General features: G+C 42.0%; 2 protein-coding genes across 5 annotated transcripts in view; one reads left to right on the forward strand and one right to left on the reverse strand.

The window, feature by feature from the left end:
* LOC6585651 (leucine-rich repeat-containing protein 24) overlaps positions 1–21521 on the forward strand; it is a 203898-nt gene that overhangs the window by 165250 nt on the left and 17127 nt on the right. For 2 of the 4 annotated variants that reach the window (XM_015160976.3, XM_044006955.1), the window contains exons 3-4: positions 2513–2887; positions 14049–14074. The gene's annotated coding sequence lies outside the window, so the exon portion shown is untranslated. Of the gene's footprint in view, positions 1–1600; positions 1902–2512; positions 2888–14048; positions 14075–21521 lie in introns of those variants that run through there. The other 2 variants (XM_044006951.1, XM_002011243.4) reach the window with 2 other exon arrangements.
* Positions 3651–8194, reverse strand: LOC116804568 (transcription factor TBF1-like). Its single transcript, XM_032732727.2, has 2 exons — positions 7370–8194; positions 3651–3953 (listed from the first exon to the last, which is right to left on the reverse strand). Exon 1 carries the CDS (start codon positions 7991–7993, stop codon positions 7385–7387), a length of 609 nt encoding a protein of 202 aa, XP_032588618.1. The 5' UTR covers positions 7994–8194; the 3' UTR covers positions 3651–3953; positions 7370–7384.

The following is a 21521-nucleotide window of genomic DNA, read 5'->3' on the forward strand; positions in this document are numbered from 1 at the left end:
TAAGCGAGTCAACAATGTCGCCAGCGTTGGGTTTTAGCTTGAATCTAGTCTACCCCAATGCGGTCTGTTGCTGGCTTAAGCAAGGGGTTTTTGGTTAGGTCTAGGGGTAGTGCTTGGGTTTCTGGGGTTGGTGGGGTTGTAACTCGACTTCGTTGACAAACGCCTGGTTTTAGGGCGCACAAATTTGCATCAAGCACAGCAACAGCAACAGCAACAACAACTACAACTTTGTTGCACCTGGGCAAAAGTCAGGTGGCGTTAGAAACGGTAGCAAAAAGCTTGCAATTGTTAACCTCAGAAGGAAAACGCAATTATTGGTAGTATTACGTAGATATGTGAGTGAAGCGCTTAAAAGGCTTGAACAAGAAATACAAATTTGCAGCTAAGTCTTAAAGTTTATTAAAAAATAAAAAATATATAACTACATACATATGTATATATATTTATGTAGAGATATTTAATAGCAGCATTACGTAACGTAAGAGAGGAAACAACGGCAGCAGCGGCAGGACTCGACGTTAATTTCGAACGTTCGTACATGCGATATTCCTTACAATCGTTAAGTGCAAATCTTGAATGTCAAATCTTAACTACCATCCGTTTCGATTTCTAATGGTTCGCATTTAACTGTTGTTGTTGTTGTTGTTGTTGCTGTTGCTGCTGGTCTGTCGCTCATTTACGACGAAAGCAACGGAAAGAACCGCAAATAGCTAAAAAAAAAAAAAAAAAGAAGAAGAAGAAGAAGAGCAGCAGCAGCGTGAGAGAGGGAGGGAGCGACGCGGGCCGTTGCAGTGGGGAGTTTAGTTTTATGGCCACAGAGCGAACATTGACCACAGCGCAAGAGTCGTGTTGTTATACCCAGCAGCACACAGGCTATACAAAGGGTATATACACTAGCCAGTAAGTGTGCAACAGAATAAAACTAACACAAGTCTATACATGCACACATGTACATATACAACAAGCATATGTATAACAGCTACACACACATACACTCTCTATTTTACTCAGCATCTCTTAGTCTGGCATACCCCTTCAAATCACTTTAGCTCGCCGTTGTTATTCGCATATTCCGTTGGGGTGGGTTAGACTGAGGAGCATTGCTATATGCCTGCCAGGCAGCTGCTGACATTGCATATGAGCAAAAAGGAAGGAGCAATGAGAGAGTGGGAGAGCGGCAGCCGAGAGTCAGAGCTGTAGCAGCTGCTGCTCTTGTTGCCAAAAAGGGGGTGGACATAGCATAGCCCCTATGCGCGCCTTGCTGCCCATATCTATGCAGCGCATAGGCAGCTGCAATATGTTTGCCATTGTATTGCACTAACACACGCACACGCACACACACACGCACACATGCATGCGGCATAGAGTGGTCATTGTTGTTGCGGTTCACACTCATGCCTGTGCACTGGGTAATCAACATTGCGCGCTCGCTCTCGCCTTTGGTCCAACTGTAAAACGCACACGCACACACGCACACATGCACACATGCACACACGCACATTTAGTAGATGAGAGAACGCAGCGAATTCGATAGTTGCATTTGCTTTGCACGTTTAATTGGCTGCGTCTGCCAATCAACACGAATCGTTGACGCGCTCGCCTCGGCTCTTTGCAGCAATTGTTGATGGTGTTGTTGGTGTTGGTGTTGTTGGTGTTGTTGTTGATTCTTTTGCCGATGCAGTCAGCTGCTGTGCTATGCGCCCGCTCGCCCACATTTGGAGTCGATTAGGCGCCTAATGAGCGCGCGCACTAACACAGTCGCACTCGAGCGCAATCGCCGAGCCATCATCATCGTCATCTTCATCATCATCATCAGCATCGTCAACTAGTTTGAAGCGGCGCCGCAACAAGTTTTGCAAAGTTAACCAAGTGAACCGACCGTGCAATACGCTGCTCAATGTGTAATTAATAATTAAATAAAAGAAAAAAGAATTTAAAAACTTTATATTGAATTTTGTTAAATTGCAAGCATATATATATGTGTGTGTGTGTGTGTGTTAACACAGCTCTATAGGCAAGCAGCATGCCTCGCCTGCTCTTCGCACAGTATGTGAAGTGTGTGTTGATTTCTTTTTTCGCCGCAAATCTTGTTACGCTTTGCTGCCAATTCAATTTTCGCCTCTGTTTACCATTTATGTAAAACGAAAACGAGAAACAGCAAAGAGAAGAAAAACAACAAAATAATGAAAAACGCTTAAATGAATTTTTCAAGCAAATTTATGCAAATTTCAACTATATTCAGTAGAATTTAATAACGAAAAAATTGTTATATGAATAAAAATTGCAATCATGCTGCCAATATCAGCTGCCATAAGCGAATTGCTAATTAAAACATGCACAATAAACACAATTTTCAACAAGTGACCGACTCGCCGCGCTCCCACTGCAATTTCACGTCAATTTTATTATACATACATACATTCAATTTATGCATATATACATATATATATATTTGTGCGTATATATATATATATACATATATATATTTATATTAATTTCGCACGCTTTTCAGATCGCCATCAGCAGCACCGTCAACGTCCACATCAACGTCAACGTGAACGCCAGCTTCAGCGTCTGCGTCTGCGTCAGCGCCAGCGCCAATGCTGTTGTCGCCAGCTAACGGTCACAGTGTAAAGTGAACGAACAACAACAACAACAATAAGAACGCCCTCTGCTCGCCAGCAACAGCAACAACAACAACAACAACAACAACAACAAATCAAAATACACTTCGACCCTGCGGACATTTTAAAGCACCAACTAGCACCTCGCCGCGCCGCACTTCGGGCCGCTCATCAAGTTCTTTTCAATTTTGATTCGCTGCAGTGCGCATCGAACGTCAACGTCAGCGTCAGCGAGGAGCTGGCTGCACCAGCAGAAACAGCTGGTAAGTTTTGAACAATGTTTCTCGAACGCCTCCTCCTGCTCTCAGTTGCCCCTTCCTGAGCAAACTTTTTCTATGCACCAATTTCATATAACAGTTATCTGTATACTGTTTTACATAGGTACTATATATAGTGTGTTTGTATGTGTGTGCGTCGATTTATATTTTAGCAACACTTTACTTTTTTAATTGCGCGCACAAAAACTTTTGCCGACCAAAAGAAAAAGGGAACAACTTTAAAATTTTCTTCTTCACTGTTTTTGTCGAGCAAGGCCGAGCTTATTCGCTTGGACCAGCTGTTTGATTTGCTCAATATGATGTGCAATAATTCGAAGCTGTTCTACTGTTATACTGTTATACTGTTCAACTGTTCTACTGTTATACTGTTATACTGTTATACTGTTATACTGTTATACTTTCATACATAGTTAAACTGCTATGCTAGTGTATGGATATACTGTTCTACAGTGCCTGATACTGTTATACCTATACTATAAACATATTTTAGCATACATCTCTATAACTATTATATTTTTTCTAGTTCATGCTTGCATTTGCAGGATATCTAAAGGCCTATCATTTAATTGATTTCTCATCAATTTTCATTCAATTTTCTCGCCCTTTTTGCTGTGCCATTTGTTATGTGCGCTCCTCAAAGTTCTTCAATCACTTTTCATTCAAATTGGAAATATCAGCCAATTGACCGTCTTTCCCCATGCCACTGTCATCCCCCCCTCCTTGGCTATGCCATTCGTGCCACGCCCACTTCCTTTTGTTGAACGCTGTTGGCGCTGCGGGCATAAAAAGATTTTCCCAATTTATTTTATTGCTGGTGTTGCTGTTCGCATTTAGCTTTAAATTAATTCATGCCCTCGAGTATCTTTTATAGATGCTGCTCCTTTCTCTCCTGCTCGGTCTGGGCCTCCTCTTGCTGCGTCCCCTCCATCATCATCAATCGCTACATCCATCAATCCATGATGTTGTTACTTCTCCTTAGCCCCCGGGGAGGTGAAATTCTGAAATTCTGAAATTCCTTTGATGTTGATTGTTGTTGGTCATTTGTTGATGGCTGCAAAAGGCAAAAGCAGTTGAGGCTTAATTAAATCGAGAAAAGCTGCATAAATATTAGCAAAATATTTAATGATTGACATCAATCGGGCTGCAAGTGAGAAGCAATTTGAAAGCAATTTACTTGGCTATTATTAGACATTTGCCTGCTATGCGAATGATTTGATGAATCCCGCTAGAAAAGTTGATTTACTGTGCAAGTTCAGTCAACAATCAATCATGACTGATGGGAAAGTAATACATTATTTATGCCACCAATAGAGTTCCCACAACCTGCCTTACAATATGAACTCCAGCTGATGTAGGTTCTGTTCCAATACTAGTTACATTTTAAATCTTAATTAGTTCCACGTTGGTTACCTCATTTGCTTATGAACTAAATGTTTGTTCCAGTTCCAGTTCCCGCACCATTCTAGTTACAACTGCAGAACAAGCATCCTAGTTTCCGTTCCAGTTCTAATTGTCATTGCAGTTTCAGTTCCAACTCCATTTATACCTAGCTGCAGCTCGTTTCTCATCACTAGTTCCAGCTATGCAACAATTTCTGCACCTGACTCAGTTCTAGTTCCCACAACATGCCTTACAATATGAACTTCAGCTGATGTAGGTTCTGTTCCAATACTAGCTAAATTTTGAGTCTTAATTAGTTCCACGTTGGCTACCTCATTTGCTTATGAACTAAATCTCCGTTCCAGCTCTAGTTCCAGCACTATTCCAGACAAGCCTAGCTTCCGTTCCAGTTCCCATTCACAGTGCAATTTCAGTTCCAACTTCTTTTTCTCGATTCTCATCACTAGTTCCAGTTATGCAACAATTCCTGCACCTGACTCAATTCTAGTTCCTATTCCGTGTTCCATTCCATTCGGATCTTCCAAGGTGCTGTTTTCTCATCATTTTATTTCTCTTCCAATTCGCTTTCGATTTTGATTTAGCTTTCATTTTGACTGTTGCCCATGCAAAGGTCCGTTTCCGTTTCTGGTTCCGGTTCCGGTTCCGCGTTCGATGCCGCTTCTCGGCAATCGCTCACATGACCTTGAGTCTCGAATCTGTTTGCCTGTTGCCATTCGAACTGCTCCAGAGCTCTTGCCAGACATTCAAATGTTCGTTGACCCCTTCGCAGCTCACCTTTCCCCCTCCACCCGGCTGCCGGCCACTGCTGGCTGGCAAAAAGTTGTCCAAGGTCAAAGTCCAAATTGCGCTCATTTTCCAACAGCAACAGCAACAACAACAACAACAACAACAAACACACATTTCGAATCGCCCCAAAAGGACTTTGATTGTTGTTGCTGCTGGTCGACTGCGTGGCATGCATTTCAAATATGTTTATTACAAAATGCTTGCCCCTTTACACACACACACAGACACACACACAGACACACACACAGACACACATAGACATACACAAGCAGTGCCCTGTAGGACCTTTTTTAACTAGGGCTCTAGCTAAAAAAAATTGTTGGCATTTTATTAGTAAATTTATTTTGCAATCACACACACCAACCAACACACAAACACACACACACATGTACATGTTGCCCAGCCAACTCTTGTAAACTACAGCCCCTAACCCCCTAGCGGCAACGCCCCCGCCCCTGGCTGTGCTTCTGCTTGGAAAAACTATTTCCGGCATTAAATTGTCTCTCGACTCTCGCTCACGTTATTAACCAATAACCTATGCCCCTCTCGCTCTCTCTCTCTATCTGTCTCTTTTGCTCTGCCTATCTCTATCTCACTCCCGCGCACATAGAACCAATGGCTTTACTCATGCTCTTTTCTGTTTTTCGGGCCATTTAAATGCTTTTTTGCATTCACACACACACACACACACACACACTCAAATATGTACATGGCTTAGTTGCATTTAGTTAGGGTATGCATACATGTGTGTGTGTGTGTGTGTGTGTGTGTGTATCATCAATTGAGTGCTCTGATTTGTGTAGCTGATTTCATTTCGAATTGGAAATGAAATTGAAATGGAAATTCGAACAGTTTTTCGTGGAAAATTTAGCTGTTGCGCCTTTTCATCAGCTTCGATTACGCAGCTAACATGCCATTGCTCCATATCCGCTATGAGTTCCGTGTGAGCAAAGCAATATATGCTGGAAAACTACACTCTCCCCTCTCTATCTAGCCCTCTCCATTTCTCTCTCTCTTTCTCTCTCTCTCACTTACACTGAGATGTGATATTAAAACATGCTTAAGATATTTCAAGATTTGATTGCAGGGTATCTTTTGGTCAAAGTCGAGTCGAGTCACATATTGTTAGACTTTATTCATTACAGGGTATCTCACAGTCAAAACAGCGTAGAGTTATATATTTGCTGCAGCTCATTCTGCAGCTCGCACTCTCATAAACATATAATTGAATACAATAGCTGCATCATAATATACAGGGTATCTAACAGTGGACTTACTTGAATTTTAGGTTCAAATTTTGAAATTTAAGTTTATTTATAAAACTGCTGGAAAAACTTGGCCCACTTCAATACACGAGCTGTAGAGTTATATTTCTGAATTCCGTATGAGTCCAATTACAGGGTATTGCGCTAGCTCAAGCTTGAAAAGTTTCCACTGTAATCGGTATTCGATTTTGGTTTCTGTAATCTGCGAGCCGAAATCTTAAACTTGGAGCAACCTTTTTTATATTTTGATCAAATGCGATTGGCTAAGGCGAAATGCATAATTTATGTGCAGGGTATTTGCTAGTGTGTGTATGTGTATGTGTGTGTGTGTGAGTGTGCCGGTGTATTGGTGTATTGGTAATATCGTGATATTGTAATTGACCATTTTTATGGCCCGGCTATGTCAGATAATTGCTTTTGGCTTAGCGAACGGCGTTTGCCCGTTGTTCATTTGGTTCATTTGGTTGCCACGCACGTGCCGTGGGCATTGTTAATGGGATTTACAAAAGAAATAATGTTCTAGGGTTTTCACTACCCACACACACACACTCACGCCCTCAGACACCCTCGCACGCACACATGTACAGACATTTCCCGCTGCAGTCACGACTCTTACATCATTTGCTAGCACTTCTCTTTTAAAATTCATTTTTAGTACAGTCGGTTAAAAAATATCGATAACAATTTTAAGAAACGATAACAGGGCAGAATCACATAAAGATAACCATTATGCATATGCACATAGGTTTACTATTGTATAGACTTTATCATTCATCAATATTCCCATGCGTTTATCGTAGATATGATAGATAAATATCGATTTGATTGCCATGCCCATCGCTAAAGACTGAGCTAACACTAAGAATCCCTATGGATATGCCTTTTATAAATAAATTCATCGAATGAGCATTTGAATGTCACTCATGTACTTGAGCTCTGATCGATACTTATCGATAAACGCTATCGTTATCGATATATGCCAAACAAATTTCACCTCTGCCAGTTAGATACTTACTTGTGATGATGTGCACTAGCCGTCGTTATCGACATCGATGTTTCGATTGTTATCGTTATCGTTATCGCTCTTTCTGGCACTGTGCTCGCGTCTCCACTGCTCCAAGATGCGTTTCTTCTGATTGAACCAGTGTCGCGGACGCAGCGCATTCGCCTCGATCGGTCCATCGTCTGCTTGCCCTTGCTGTCTCTTTCGCTCTCGCTTGCACTCGGCCTCCTGCTCTGATCCCGAATGCTTTTTGGACTTTTTCGATTTCTTTGACTTGTGTGATTTGTGCTTGTGTTTGTGCTTGTGCCGATGCCCATGCTCGCTTGGCTCCTCATCATCTGTTTCATTTAGCACAGGCATGCTAGGTAGTTGTTGTTGTTGTTGTTGTCGTTGCTGTTGCTGTTGCAGCAACTGTTGCTCATTTTGGGCCTGCGCTGCTGCCACATCCACGCCAATTTTCTTAACCTTCTTGTGAAACGTCTGCGTCTCCAAATGTTCGCCCTTCCGTTTGCCAACATCATGCTTAGATCTTGACACTTTGCTAGCAGCAACAGTTGCTGCTGTTGCTGTTGCAGCTGCTGTTGCAGGTGCAGCTACTGTTGCTTCCCGCCTGTGACTTGATTTGTGCCTCTCCATTTGCCAGGGCACGTGTTGACGCCTTTGATACTCTTCGAGCACTGTTTGACTCGGGCCTCAGTCGCGATTCAAGTTCGAGCTGCGGCTCGACTCGGCACCGACGATCTTCAAAGCTTCAGCTCGGCACGCAGGCTGATTCAGTGTGGCCACGCCCACTGCCTTTTTGCGATTTACTATTCGAATTTCATATGCGTTTTCTGATTACATTTGGTGTCCTCCATCCACTATTCTAAAGCGCTGCAAAGCCAAACAAAAGAGAGCAGAGGCAAAACGAGACACCGAACTGATATAGAAACATTTCCTTGATTTGTACACAATATATATTGCAATATACTTGAGAGCAAACGAGACTGAAGAGCTAGGGCTAGAACTAAGCCTTATCTAGGGCTTATGTACCTCTAGGGTTATTGCCTCGAAAGGTTAGTTTGAACCTGTATTCAGCAGAGGTGTAGAATGTATAGATAGTCACAAATAGACAGATAGACAAGCTCTTCTAGTTACAGGGTATCTGTGCATCAGCTACTTACTTGTCTTTAGTGTATCTACGCTTTTGCCCAGCAGACTTTAATTTGTTATTTATTTGTTTAAACTCGATTCCAATGAAGAAATAATGAATGCATAGACAGCGCCTCTCTCCTCTCCCTCTCTCTCTCTCTCTCTCTCTCTCTCTCTCTGTCTGTCTCTTTTAGTACCTTTTAGCTAACAGGTGTGAAGGGGGCTTTTCACTTAACCTTATTAAATTCAAGCGAAACAAATCGGAATTAGACGGAACGGCCAAGAGACGAAAATGGAATTTGACAGCGAAAAGGAACAAAGAGAGAAAGGAACAAGAGACTGTGTGGGGTAGCAACGCGACTCTCAAGTCTCCGCTGAGTAACAATAAAACATTAAAAAGCTTTGAAATCCAACTGGGAATGTTAGCATTTTGGATTGCTCCGGCCGTTGACTTTACGTGCTGAGCCAGAGCGAGACGCCAGGGGAACGCAATGGCACGTGAAACAGCAGAACAGCTTATGAATAGCTAAAGCGAATAATCAACAAAAAGCTAAATTAAATTATTCAAATTAAAAATGAAACTAACTGGAATGGCATGCGGGGGACAGTTGGGCAGTATTAGCACGAAGTGAAACAATGTGGAATTGGAACATTGTAAGAGATTTTTTGAAGAGTAATCACAACTATATACATACATATATAGCAGCTATGGCACATTAAGTCTAGCACATGACACAAATGAATGGGGAATGCTATGGAAATGGAACAATGAAAAGCCATGATTCAACATTTGAATTTGTTCCAGACTGAAACATTGAATGAACTTTAATTTAGGTAAATGAAAGAATAGCCAATCGAGGAACGAGTGGAAATGAAACACTGCTCTTAGCATAAAGTGCACAATAAAACGTGCTTAAGGCGCATTTCGGTAGTAGAGCGGCCTATGTAGGCCCTCTTCAGTGTTGCCTAGGGTATACAAAATTGTGTCATTGTGCGTGTGTGTGCGTGTGTTGGTGTGTTTGTGCTTGTTCCCTTGGGGTAACAGCTGAGGACGGGAATGCGAGGTCCGTTGAGTGGCGGAGCTTTGGAAATGTCACAACTGATTCAAAGGCAGGGACTGAGGGATTGGTGGAGGCCTGCGAGACGCTGGCAACACGATTAGTTGTGTGGCAGTTGTTGGCAGCTCATTGCCCCCTGGGAACACGGCAATGGAACGGCAACCACAACAAACAGCCGGCCGAAAAAAACAAAGCCCCAAAAAAGTACAACAGAGAAAAAGACAATTTGGCGAATTGGAATACTTTGGTTTAGTTTTCTGACGAAAGGCGAAGGGAGCATGGGGGAGGGGGGAGGGGGGAGGGGGGTGGTTAGGGTGAGGGGAAAGAGCCATGTTAATCGTATAGTGACCATATCTGCAATGTCGGTAAATGCCATCTGACAACTGTCAACGGGGGAGAACAGCTTAAAGCTTAAAGCCCCAGGCCTAAAGCTGTTTGCCCGGGTGCGCCTCTCTACGCGCTTCTCATGACAGGCAGCTTGTAAACAAAATTTATCACTGACAATGTTTTTTCTCATTTTCCCTTATTTCTGTTTTTTTTTTTTTTTTTTGTGCAAAATAAATAAGAAAACGACAGCAGCTGCTTTCAAGTGGATTAAAGAACAGAATCAGCAGCAGCAGCAGCAGCAGAAGCCGAAGTTGAGGCAGGGGAATGCGTGGAATGGGAATGCGTAGAGGCAGTGCCAGCTGTTAGGCGGCAGGTAGCAGCTCTTAACTAATTAGCAAAGCTTTTTATTTATTTCGCTGTATTAGCAAATGCTTCATTTGCCTGCAGCTGTTGGGCCAGGAATAATTTTCTCAAGTTGCGGAACTCATTCGGAAATAATTCAATTGATAAAAATAAGGTCCCAATTGACAATGAAACTAAGAGTGGAAGTGGGAAATGTAGTGAAAAGTGAATGCTAGCGCCATTTGGAACATTATGGAATTGGAACATCATGAGAAGGATAATTAAAACATAGTCTCTGCATGATGAATTTCCTCATATAAACCAACAGCAACATATTTTAGAAGTTTATTGAAAATCTGGCTGGAGCCAAAAGCTATTTACATACACATATATAACTAAATAAATATGTGTATAGGTATATATACATATATTCTCTGATTGCTGAGGAATTTGTTTGTTTCGCCCCGGGCGCAGAGCAAGCGAGAGCTTTTGCGAATCGAATTCATGTTGATTCGGCGACGACAAACAAAATGCATTGAATCAAAATTTTGAAATATGAATAAACACACACACACACACGCACACAGGCACACGCACTCACAGAGAGAGGAAGACAGCAGCACGCGTTTACACCTGCTCACTTACCTGTATGGCAGCACTTGGCTGTATTGAATGTCGCATTACTTTGAATCGCTGCGACGCTGACGCCGACGCCGACGCCGACTGATGTCGGCGATGTTACCGATGCCCCTGTTAGATAGTCTATGTACAGGTGAAGCTGTAAGAGTGTGCAGGTGTGCAGGTGCGCCAAGGAAAGATTGAACTTTGATGGTTTTGCATAGAGTCTAGGAGTTAATGAAGATCTGTAAATGGACCTAGAAAGGAGAGAGATGGGAGAGAGTCTGATGCAAGATGTAGACATCTAAAACTGTTAAACTGTTAGTGCCTGTCTAGTGGGACGAAATATACAGTGTTGTAAAACAGCAGAAAGAACTTAGCCTTCGTCCAGGTGAACAATTTATGCTTAACGCTTGACAGATACAAATTTGTTTGTCTATGCAGCGTTAGTTGCTCATGTTTACCAGGTGTACATATACACGTGTATATTTATGTTGATTTAGCTATATATATATACCCTGTAATTGAGAGGGCGCCCACGCACACATACTGAAACCTCAGGCGGAACAAACAAACAAAGCTTTGGGCATAATTTTAGACCAGACCAGAAGACAATATCTGGCCATGCATATATATCTATATGCATATATATATATATATATATATATGTATGTGTGTGTGACTGCCATTAGTTACGATATATCAATTTTCCCTATGTTTATTTCGCCTCGTATCGGCTGCAATCGTTTCTGCGTTTCTTCTGTACAAACCTCTAACTCTCCCCTCAGCCCCCCCACACAGCCCCGCAGCTAGCTATGAGCTACCCCATATGACTTCGACCTAAGCACCACGCCCCCCATGTGTAACGCCCTTTCTATAGGGCATTACTCGCGCGTATTTACGAATATGAGTTTACAAAAAAAAAAAAAATAACAAATAACTAGATATTGTAGATATATGCATATGTAAAATTGTATAAGTAAGAAATTTAATTGCGCGACTAGCAGTTACCCTATACCCTTTCATTGCACCCATGGCCAAATTGTTGTAGAGTAAATGATAGATCGTTTAATGTATATATGATATCCAGATCGGAATGAATAAATCTTTCGATCTCTCACTCTAGTTTTTTCTCTTACTCGCTCTCTCACGTTCTCTGAGCCAACTCGTTGAAGGTCTCTTCACTATTTACAGGGTATATATGCTGTTATAGCAACATGGCATGGCAGGGCACAGGGAACATACATATATACATATATAGAAACCTGACAATACGCTTTAACTGCGACTTGGATATCGAGGCAACAGTGTGCCCAGCCCTCTCCTCCAGCTAGGGGCTATCTAGGGTGGCATTGGTGGGTGACTTGGGGTGGCTCGGGGCTCTGTTGCTTCTTTACTGTTCAACTATTGACAGGGAAAAAGCAATTGCTCGAGCTGCATTGCATTTTGCGTGCGATTCGATATGCCAGCTCAACTTTTGCTTCTGTTCCTGATTGTTGTTGTTGCCGCTGCTGTTGTTGTTGTAGCTCGTTATTTGCTTTATCTGCTATTCGTGTTTGTCATTGTCCATTTCGCCTTATCGATAGTGGCATTAAATTTCTTGTTGGATTTTAGTTTCGCATTCGGATTTCTGTTTCGTTTGCACGTTCCGTTCGCTTTTCCGTTTCACATTTCCTGTTTCACATTTTCACTACAAAAATCTATCGATAATGATTATCGAATAGCTCTCAAGCGAAGTATTATATTTGTTTCTTACAAATTTAGTTTCAAAGAGCTAGAAGGTCGATTGTATATGTTATCGATAAGACAGCCATCTGTTATCGATAGCATAGTGTATATTTATGAAGTTGCACTTAATGTTAACCTAAGCCCCGACTTTAAAGCCCTCTCTGTAAATAGCTTAAATGTAAGAAGCACCCAAATTTTCAGTCGATAATCGCGCGCAATGATTGCTCTCGATATACACATCAATTGATCGAATTATCATAATTGATGACTGCAAATGATATGCATTATCTACAGCAGAGCTGCGCCTAATCCACGCCCCAAAACTGGGCGGCACTAGCCTTGACAAACGGCACAAAGAAATGCCTACACAGCCAAACAAAAGAAAAGCCCGCCCCTTCCCCTACACTTCCCCCAACCACCCACGCCCCCCTTTCCATGAGGAAGTTAAATAATGTGCAGAGCGTTAAATCGAAAATAAACTTTGACAAAGCAAAGCAAAACAAAAATAAAATAAAGAATTACAGAAAATAATTTTTCAAATCAGTTCGAGTGCAAAAAAATACTCCCAAAGCCGCGACTCTTTGAATGCAAAACAATGGCGGCCAAACCAACGGTAAATACAAAATACTGAGAACAAAACCCAAAAACAAAAACCCGAACAAAACGAAAAAAGTTTTCAGCTCACACAAAATGGAGGCCGCAAAGGCAGTGGCGCAGTTAACAATTCGAGGGAGAGAGGAGGACAGAGAGAGAGAGAGAGAGCGAGAGCGAGAGGGGAGACAGAGAAGTTGCACGTCATATAAATCTAAGCGAGCTTAGAGTAAAAAAGATTTATTGTTTGATTCGGCTGAAAGTGCGCGAATTTTGTGTCGATTTTATGAATTTTATTTCGCTTGGTTTTTTCTTCTTATTTTTCGAAAACCATAAAACATTCAAAATACCCAAAGCGAAAGCCGTGTAACAAATTTGCGTGTGATTTCGCTGAGGATTGAATCTGTGTACCCTGTAAGCAATCTGTGGCAGTGAGGGGTAGCTATTACCAAATGCAAATCAGAATTCAAATTTAGTGGTATACAAATTATTTGGTCTACAATGGATGTTGATCAATGAGTGTTTGTGTAATGTCAGTCAACATTTATGAAGCATAGGGTATCTATTAGTTGTTCATGCTCTCTACTTGCTTTTTTATGATTATAAAACCAACATCAATTTACCCATGAGAATCCGCTTGATACCCGTAGTAAACTTCTGCAATACTCTCGCATCTCCTTCTGCCTCTTCCTCTTCCCTCTCGCTCGCTCCTTGCGTATTTTACAATTGTGCATAAGTTGTGCGTGGGCATTCTCATGATCTCTGCACTTCCTTATAATGCGTGTGCGTGTGAGTGTGTAAACGCAACACTTTCACACTGGCACCCGAGCACACCTGTTGTCTCGCTCACACTCATTTACTCACTCCCCTCTTTTTTGCGCTCTCTTTATTTGCAGATTAACATGTTGTTCGGGCCGAACGGGTAAGTTGACCACACTTAACACCACGCGCTAGAAGGGGACGGGGTAAGTTACCGTTGGTCAGCCATTGTTAATGCTGCGCTCTGCTGCCGTTGCCGTTGCCGTTGCTGTTGTTGTTGTTGTTTTCGAATTCACTGTTGCTGTTGCTGTTGCTGTTGCTGTTGCTGTTGCTGTTGCTGTTCGTGCACATTGAATGGCTCAAAGAACTCGTTAATCGAGCATTTAGTATTATGTTTAAGTCCGCCATTGTATTGCCATTGTGGCCCTGGCAGAGCGAGAGGGCACTATACAATGAATTACACTTAAAAGTGCCCTCAAGACTGACCAAAAGCCCTCTTCCGCCCGCCCAATGGGCCTCCTCTCATGCGCTGCACAATTGAAATTGATTGTTTGAGTAATAAAATCTATAGATTGCCGGATTTTTCAAGTTGATTTCCAGATTATATAACGTATATATGTATTTATATGATAATTGATTACATTGAAAGCGCCCTGTGCAGCACTTTAAGCGGAAAACTCTCAAGTGCTTAACTTTTGTGTAGAACAAAAGTCGCCTGAGAGTAACTCGGAAAAGGTCAAGAAGCCATATCATGAGCAGAGGACGAGGGAAGGGTGTGGAAGAGCATGTGAGTTGAAAGTTCGCTTAGAGCATGTTAGATTTCATGGTATGCTCATCATAACTCGCAAACTATCATATTAAATGGCCCACCGGCACAACTTAAAATCTTTGGCTAGACTAGGGGAATTTTGTATGTGAAAAAACCTAATCCTAAACGAAAAATTAAATTTGTCTTTTCCTGCTCACTGAATTTATGATGATCTATCGATAATATTTGCCACAAATTGAAGCATTATATATTGATTTGTAATACGAAAACTCGCCAAGCCTGTGCTACTGCGACGTTCAGCTGTCTTTTACCTTTTCACATTTTCCGGAATGTTTTCAAATGTTTTTCTCTTGCTTGTGTAAAGCACACTTCCCAACACTCGAATAGGGCCAGGGCCCTCTAGACGAGTTCAGTGTTGGCTCGTTAAAGGCCTCTCTCCACTTTATTTTTTCTGCATTTCTTTCCATTTCACACATCATCTTGTGGCATTCTAAGCATGCTGGCAAAGTGCATTTTCTTCAATAGAAAGAAAATGAAAGAACATTTTCAAAATGGTTCTTTTGCAGTGTTTCGCTCTCTGTGTGCTGTAAAATTAAAGTGTGAAGCTATTAAGATGTCTGTCCGTCCGCCTGCCTCGACACTTGAAAGTCTCAGAGGCATTTGTTACATTTGAAAATTTACAAAATGTGCTTAAAATAGTTGAGTTGTGATTCTTTGGAAGTCAAGGAAAATAAGCAAAATGTCAGAGCGAGAACTGAAGTGAGGGATAAGCGAGAAGCAGAGAAGTAAGCTTATAACAGTAGCTCCTCAAAGTATGCTGACAACCCAAAAAATTGTAATCCTGATACAAATTGAGATATATTTGATAACTTGCAGAAGCTCTTGAATGTTTTTCATTTTTCTGCATAGACTCGCTTGGTATATAGATCCCACTGATTGCTGTCTATAGGTAAATATGCAACATATACATACGTTTTTCTATATGCTTTGATCTGATTATAGCATATAGAAATCTCCTACAAGTATGTTGCATAATGAGTGTCTCAGTCGCTGTAGCCGAGTGGAGCAGAGTAATGCGTGTGCAACATGTTTTTTGCTCAAATTAAAGCTCGAAGCTAACTAACAGCAAAAGTATGCGTACACACACACCTATACACTTATACACACGCACACACACTTACACACACACTCATATTTACACTCACAGCTGCAGTCTGCTGGCTGCGGGCATTCCTAATGAGCTAGTCAAGCTAGGCGCTACCTCCACTAAGAGCCAACTCCCCTTTGGGGCAGGCGCCCCCGCCCAGCCTGTCGAGGCTACGCCACTGGCTCGGTGCTACAGTTTGGCTCTTCAAGCTACTTTGCATGCAAATTGCACTCGATTTGCATACTTCTAGCATGCACTGTATTTGACATATATGTATATACATATGTATATATATGTATATATAAGTATGCTCAAGACTGCTTGTATGTGTGTGTGTGTGTGTGCCCCGCACATTATGTGCAGTCATGAGGCTGCATTTCTGCATAAGAATTATTCCCTCTTTCTCTCTCCCTCTCTCTCTTTCTCTATTTTGCTGTCCCTCTCTCTCTCTCTCTCTCTCTGCCTGCCTACTCCATTAGCTCAAGCTTCTCATCAATTCTAGGCTCACTTCTAATATAAATCAAATGTAATCAAATCAAATCAAATCAAATCAAATCAAATCAAATCAAATCAAATCAAATCAAATCAAATCAAATCAAACATATCAAAGGCTTTTCTTTCATTTCTATTGATATTTATGCATAAGAAATTGCAACATGCTACCCCCCTCTCTCACTCCTAGCCCCCTTCCCCTATATACCCTGTATATTTGTTCTACGCATTGCATAACTTATTGTTATGTAAATAGTTTCGAGAGCAAATATTCATACACTTAGCGCAAACAGGAAGACTTTTGATGACAAAGCAAAGCAAATATTAGCGACATACGAAAATATCAGTGCAGTTGTCTTCTCTCCTTTCTCTCAGTGTACCGCCTACGGGCCGCCATTCATGTGATATACATATATCTAGTTTCTATTGCTGTGCTGTGGCCTCCGCCTCCGTCTCCGCCTCCGCCTCCGCCTTTGTAAGCTGAACTGTAAATCGAATTGGAACTGTTTTTCCTTCTGTTTGCTAAACAAACAATGACGAAAAATTGTCGTAGGACTCGCCCCAAGGGCTTCAAGATTTCATGGAACTTACAACAATTTGTTGACTGGACAAATAGTTGCATTAGCTCCATGCATATTCGGGCTCTAATCGAGCTTTAATAGTGAGTTGAAGTCGAAGCTCGATTTGTTTACCAATACAGTTAGCATAAATTCATTTGTATAGATTTTATGCAGTTATACAACACTGGCATTTCGCAGAAATGTCTCTTCCCTAGAATAAACATTCTACTCTATTCCTAACTAAGCAGTAGAGATCTCACTACAAGTGCTGTGGTATCTCTCTTTGCCCACTTAAGTGGACAGACAGATTACCTCTTGACAGTTATCCAACACTGGCTTTCGCCCGCCCCACATATGCTTTCAGCCAATGTCATTTGACACTTCAGCAGCCTTTCGGGCAGCTGATTGAATTGCCTTCTGGGTCCGTTAACAATTTCGACAATCTGCGACGACCTGGGCTACTGGCTGACCCCTAACGAACCCGCAATCGACGCCCTCTTAACTCTCGACCCGCTCATTTGAGGGGCACGTGCAGTCGACAGGTTGGCAGGCTGGCAGGCTGGCAGGCTGGCAGGTGGGCAGGTGGGCGGTTAGGCAGGTGAGCAGCTGGGCAGGTGCCTGAATCTCATGCATATTAAACGAGATGCGTGTAAACAATGCCTAAGCATTGTTGCTAGATGCACGGCCACGCCCCCTGGGCACCCATCCGCCCACTTAAGTTGAGTGTCGAGAACAGATTGAGAGTTACAGTTACAGTTACAGTTAGAGATACAGATACAGCTGATGCTGATACAGATACAGATACAGATACAGATACAGATACAGATACAGATACAGATACAGATACAGATACAGATACAGATACAGATACAGATACAGATACAGATACAGATACAGATACAGATACAGATACAGATACAGATACAGATACAGATACAGATACAGATACAGATACAGATACAGATACAGATACAGATACAGATACAGATACAGATACAGATACAGATACAGATACAGATACAGATACAGATACAGATACAGATACAGATACAGATACAGATACAGATACAGATACAGATACAGATACAGATACAGATACAGATACAGATACAGATACAGATACAGATACAGATACAGATACAGATACAGATACAGATACAGATACAGATACAGATACAGATACAGATACAGATACAGATACAGATACAGATACAGATACAGATACAGATACAGATACAGATACAGATACAGATACAGATACAGATACAGATACAGATACAGATACAGATACAGATACAGATACAGATACAGATACAGATACAGATACAGATACAGATACAGATACAGATACAGATACAGATACAGATACAGATACAGATACAGATACAGATACAGATACAGATACAGATACAGATGCATACTTTTACAGGGTATGCAATACTCAATACTGTCATTGTCACTGCTCATTTTGTCATCACTCATCGCTCGTCGCTCTTTGGTCGTCGGGTCATCGGTCATTGGTCATCGGGTCGAGGGTTGGGGGTTGGGGGTCGCTGGGTGATTGTGGCTCGAAGCGTGGCCAACTAATTGCATCGCTTGTCGGCGTCAATCTGTGACCCACAACTCGAGTTGCATCCACTTGACGCATTGAATTTATGCCGCTGCTGCTGCCACATGCCACATGCCACATGCCACACGCCACTTGCCACTTGCCACATGCCAAGGATATATTTGTCGCTTCAGTGTGCCATTGAGTGCTTTGTGGCAGATGCCAGCGATGAGATGACAGCCAAATTCATACGCCGTGGATATCCAGTCGGAGCGGAGGCAGCGCGCGTCTGCTCAAACTCAAAGACTTTGAGCCCGATTTACAAGTCTAAACTAAGAAGAATTTCAGCACGCGTGACACGAGTCACAGTTTAAGTATAGATTAAACAGAGTTAGTTTTACAGAACTCGTGACACGAGTCACGCTCACGCTGTCATCTCCAATTTTCAGTTTGAAATGCATCTATTATATCCTACGACAGAGCACCAAACAGCAAAGCCTAGGCATATATAGTGTCTACCTCTGCTATGCTCTGTCTCACTGCCTCTCTCTCTCCCTCCCTCTCTCTCTCTCTCTCTCTCTCTGCCCCTCTAGCTCCCTTGACCCTTGAGAGACAACAGGGCAAGCAAACTCATATATTTTCCAGCTCGTCGAGCCTGCTGCTTCGTTGTCAAAGGAGTTTGAGCACTTGAAGAAGAATGACAAACAACGGCAGTACAGCGAAAGGGGAGAAAGAGAGAGAGAGTGAAAGAGTGGGCTGACAAAAAAGAGAGAGAAAGTGAAGTGCAGTCACATTGTTGTTGGTTGCCTTTGCTCTGGGCTCCGGGCCACGATGTTTGCCAAATGAACTTTTCCAACTGCCTCTCAAACTGTTGCCTAACTATCCTGCATAGAGGCGTCCATAGGCGGCAGGGGCTTGCCAGAGAGGCCTACGTTTTCGGATAGCTGCTTTGGCAACATACAAAAAGTTTGCCGTAGTTAGTGCCTGCCACATTTGTTGCATGCAACTTTTTCGCCTCTCCTTTTCTTCATTTTCTGGATGCGCCTCTCATTGGGTTTACCATTTGCTTGGTGTAGTTCAGCCTTCCAATTTCATACTCTCTGAGATAGATATAGATAGGTAGGTATACATAGATAAGGAGCAACTAGGGGAAAGATTCGGCTCGGTAAGATAAGATAAGGAAGGGTCTGTAGGAAGATTACAGGAAATGTCGGTGGATAGACGTCTTCTCTTCTATGCAAACATTGTAGGGTGATCTATAGACAACTTCATGGGAAAGCAGTCTTATGGAATAGATATATGGTAGAAATACTCATTCAGGTAGAGTCAATTTCATACTCTCTGAGATAGATATAGGTAGATAGGTATACATAGATAAGGAGCAACTAGGGGAAAGATTCGGCTCGGTAAGATAAGATAAGGAAGGGTCTATAGGAAGATTACAGGAAATGTCGGTGGATAAACGTCTTCCCTTCTAAGGAAACGATCTAGAGTGCTCTATAGACAACTTCATGGGAAAGCAGTCTTATGGAATAGATCTATGGAAGAAATACTCATTCAGGTAGAGTTAATGATTAAAATTGTTCTCTTAGTTCCAACTCTCTTTCTCTGCCTCTCTCTCCCTCTCTTCACTCTTAGTTTCTTTGTGAGTTCTGCTTGTTAGAGTATTCCAAATTGGACTTGTACTTTCTTTGGTTATTCTTCTCTTGCTGTTCTCCGAAGTAGCAAGTACCCCTCCGCACACCCCCCTGCTACAGTTGTGCCCCTTTGAGCAGCCCCTCTCGTTTGTTAAGTTTTGCTGGCAAACGTTTGCTTTTGCTTTTCATACTCCAACTTCTTCTGCGACTTTTGCTGCTGCTGCCTCGTCTTGGCCAACTGTTAATGCATATGCACATAAATTTACAGCCAACTCTTTGAGCCCAAATACCAGGCGCAATTGTCAAGTACTTCAAGCATTTGGCACAGCGCAATTCCCAGTAAATTATAGAGTTACACAGAACTCACTTACCCTAGCCCCCTCCGCCCCTTTTCTCTGTATTTCAATTGTGCGCGAATTTCTATGAATTTCATTGTCAGGCAAACTATGCCCCACACGGGCTATACATGGGCTATACATATTTCAGGCTGTGGAAGGCTTGGTATTAGATAACTATTAAGGGAATGCTGATCTATGATCTGAGTGATGACCTATGTTCTATGATATAGCTGTAAGCAATGAGAGCATGTAGAGACTTAGATACCAACAGCTTATATAGAATTGATCCCTCTTATAAGCACCTGCTATCCCTAACATTTTCTATCTAATACATGGATTATTCATCTCTGTCTAGCCTACACGTTTAATTACTTAAGAGCAATAAAGAAACACGTAATCTAGGGCAAAATGGATTACCAGCAGAAACTTCAGATTTGCTTAAGAGAGTGAGGGGGTGAAAAGAGCTGGGGAATCAGCCGCAGAGGCTCTTAATCTCTATCAGCTATCATCTATGTGGCTATCCATCATAATGTATCTAAATGTATAGCAATACTCTGTGTGGGCAACAGCTCCATAGCTCGCCAACTCTCTCTCATTCCTTCTCCCTCTCTTTGTCTTTGTCTCTGTTTGGTGTGTTTAGCCAAAGTCTCGACGGGAAAAGGACACGAAACACATCGACAGCCCAAGACAAGCAGAAAAAAGAAATCAATTTCTTGTCGCTGACATTGTCCAGACAACAGTTTCTAATCAGAGCAAGTGAGATTAGGATAGCCGAGCATGCTCGACTGCCAGATGCCCTGAATATCGTGTAATAGTATGCGTGTTATAATCTATTTGAGGAAAAAGCCTAGGACATCGATTAAGAAATATATATCATCATATTCATAATTCTTTAGTTAAGAATATATATCATTATATACATGCCTCTTTGAGGCTTTTGTACAGAAACCAATATACCCGCTTAACCTCATTTTCAACAAGTAACGAGCTTATCAAAAAATGACAAAAATCCTAAAAATAAAAAGACCAAAAAACAAAATGAAAAATTCGAAGAAAAAAAGTGGAAAATGTTTCCCATCCAGCAGACAAATGGGCGACACAACGACAATTTCGGACGC

The sequence above is a fragment of the Drosophila mojavensis genome, unplaced genomic scaffold (genome assembly GCF_018153725.1).
Source record: "Drosophila mojavensis isolate 15081-1352.22 unplaced genomic scaffold, ASM1815372v1 contig_136, whole genome shotgun sequence".
Classification (NCBI taxonomy): Eukaryota; Metazoa; Arthropoda; class Insecta; order Diptera; family Drosophilidae; genus Drosophila; species Drosophila mojavensis.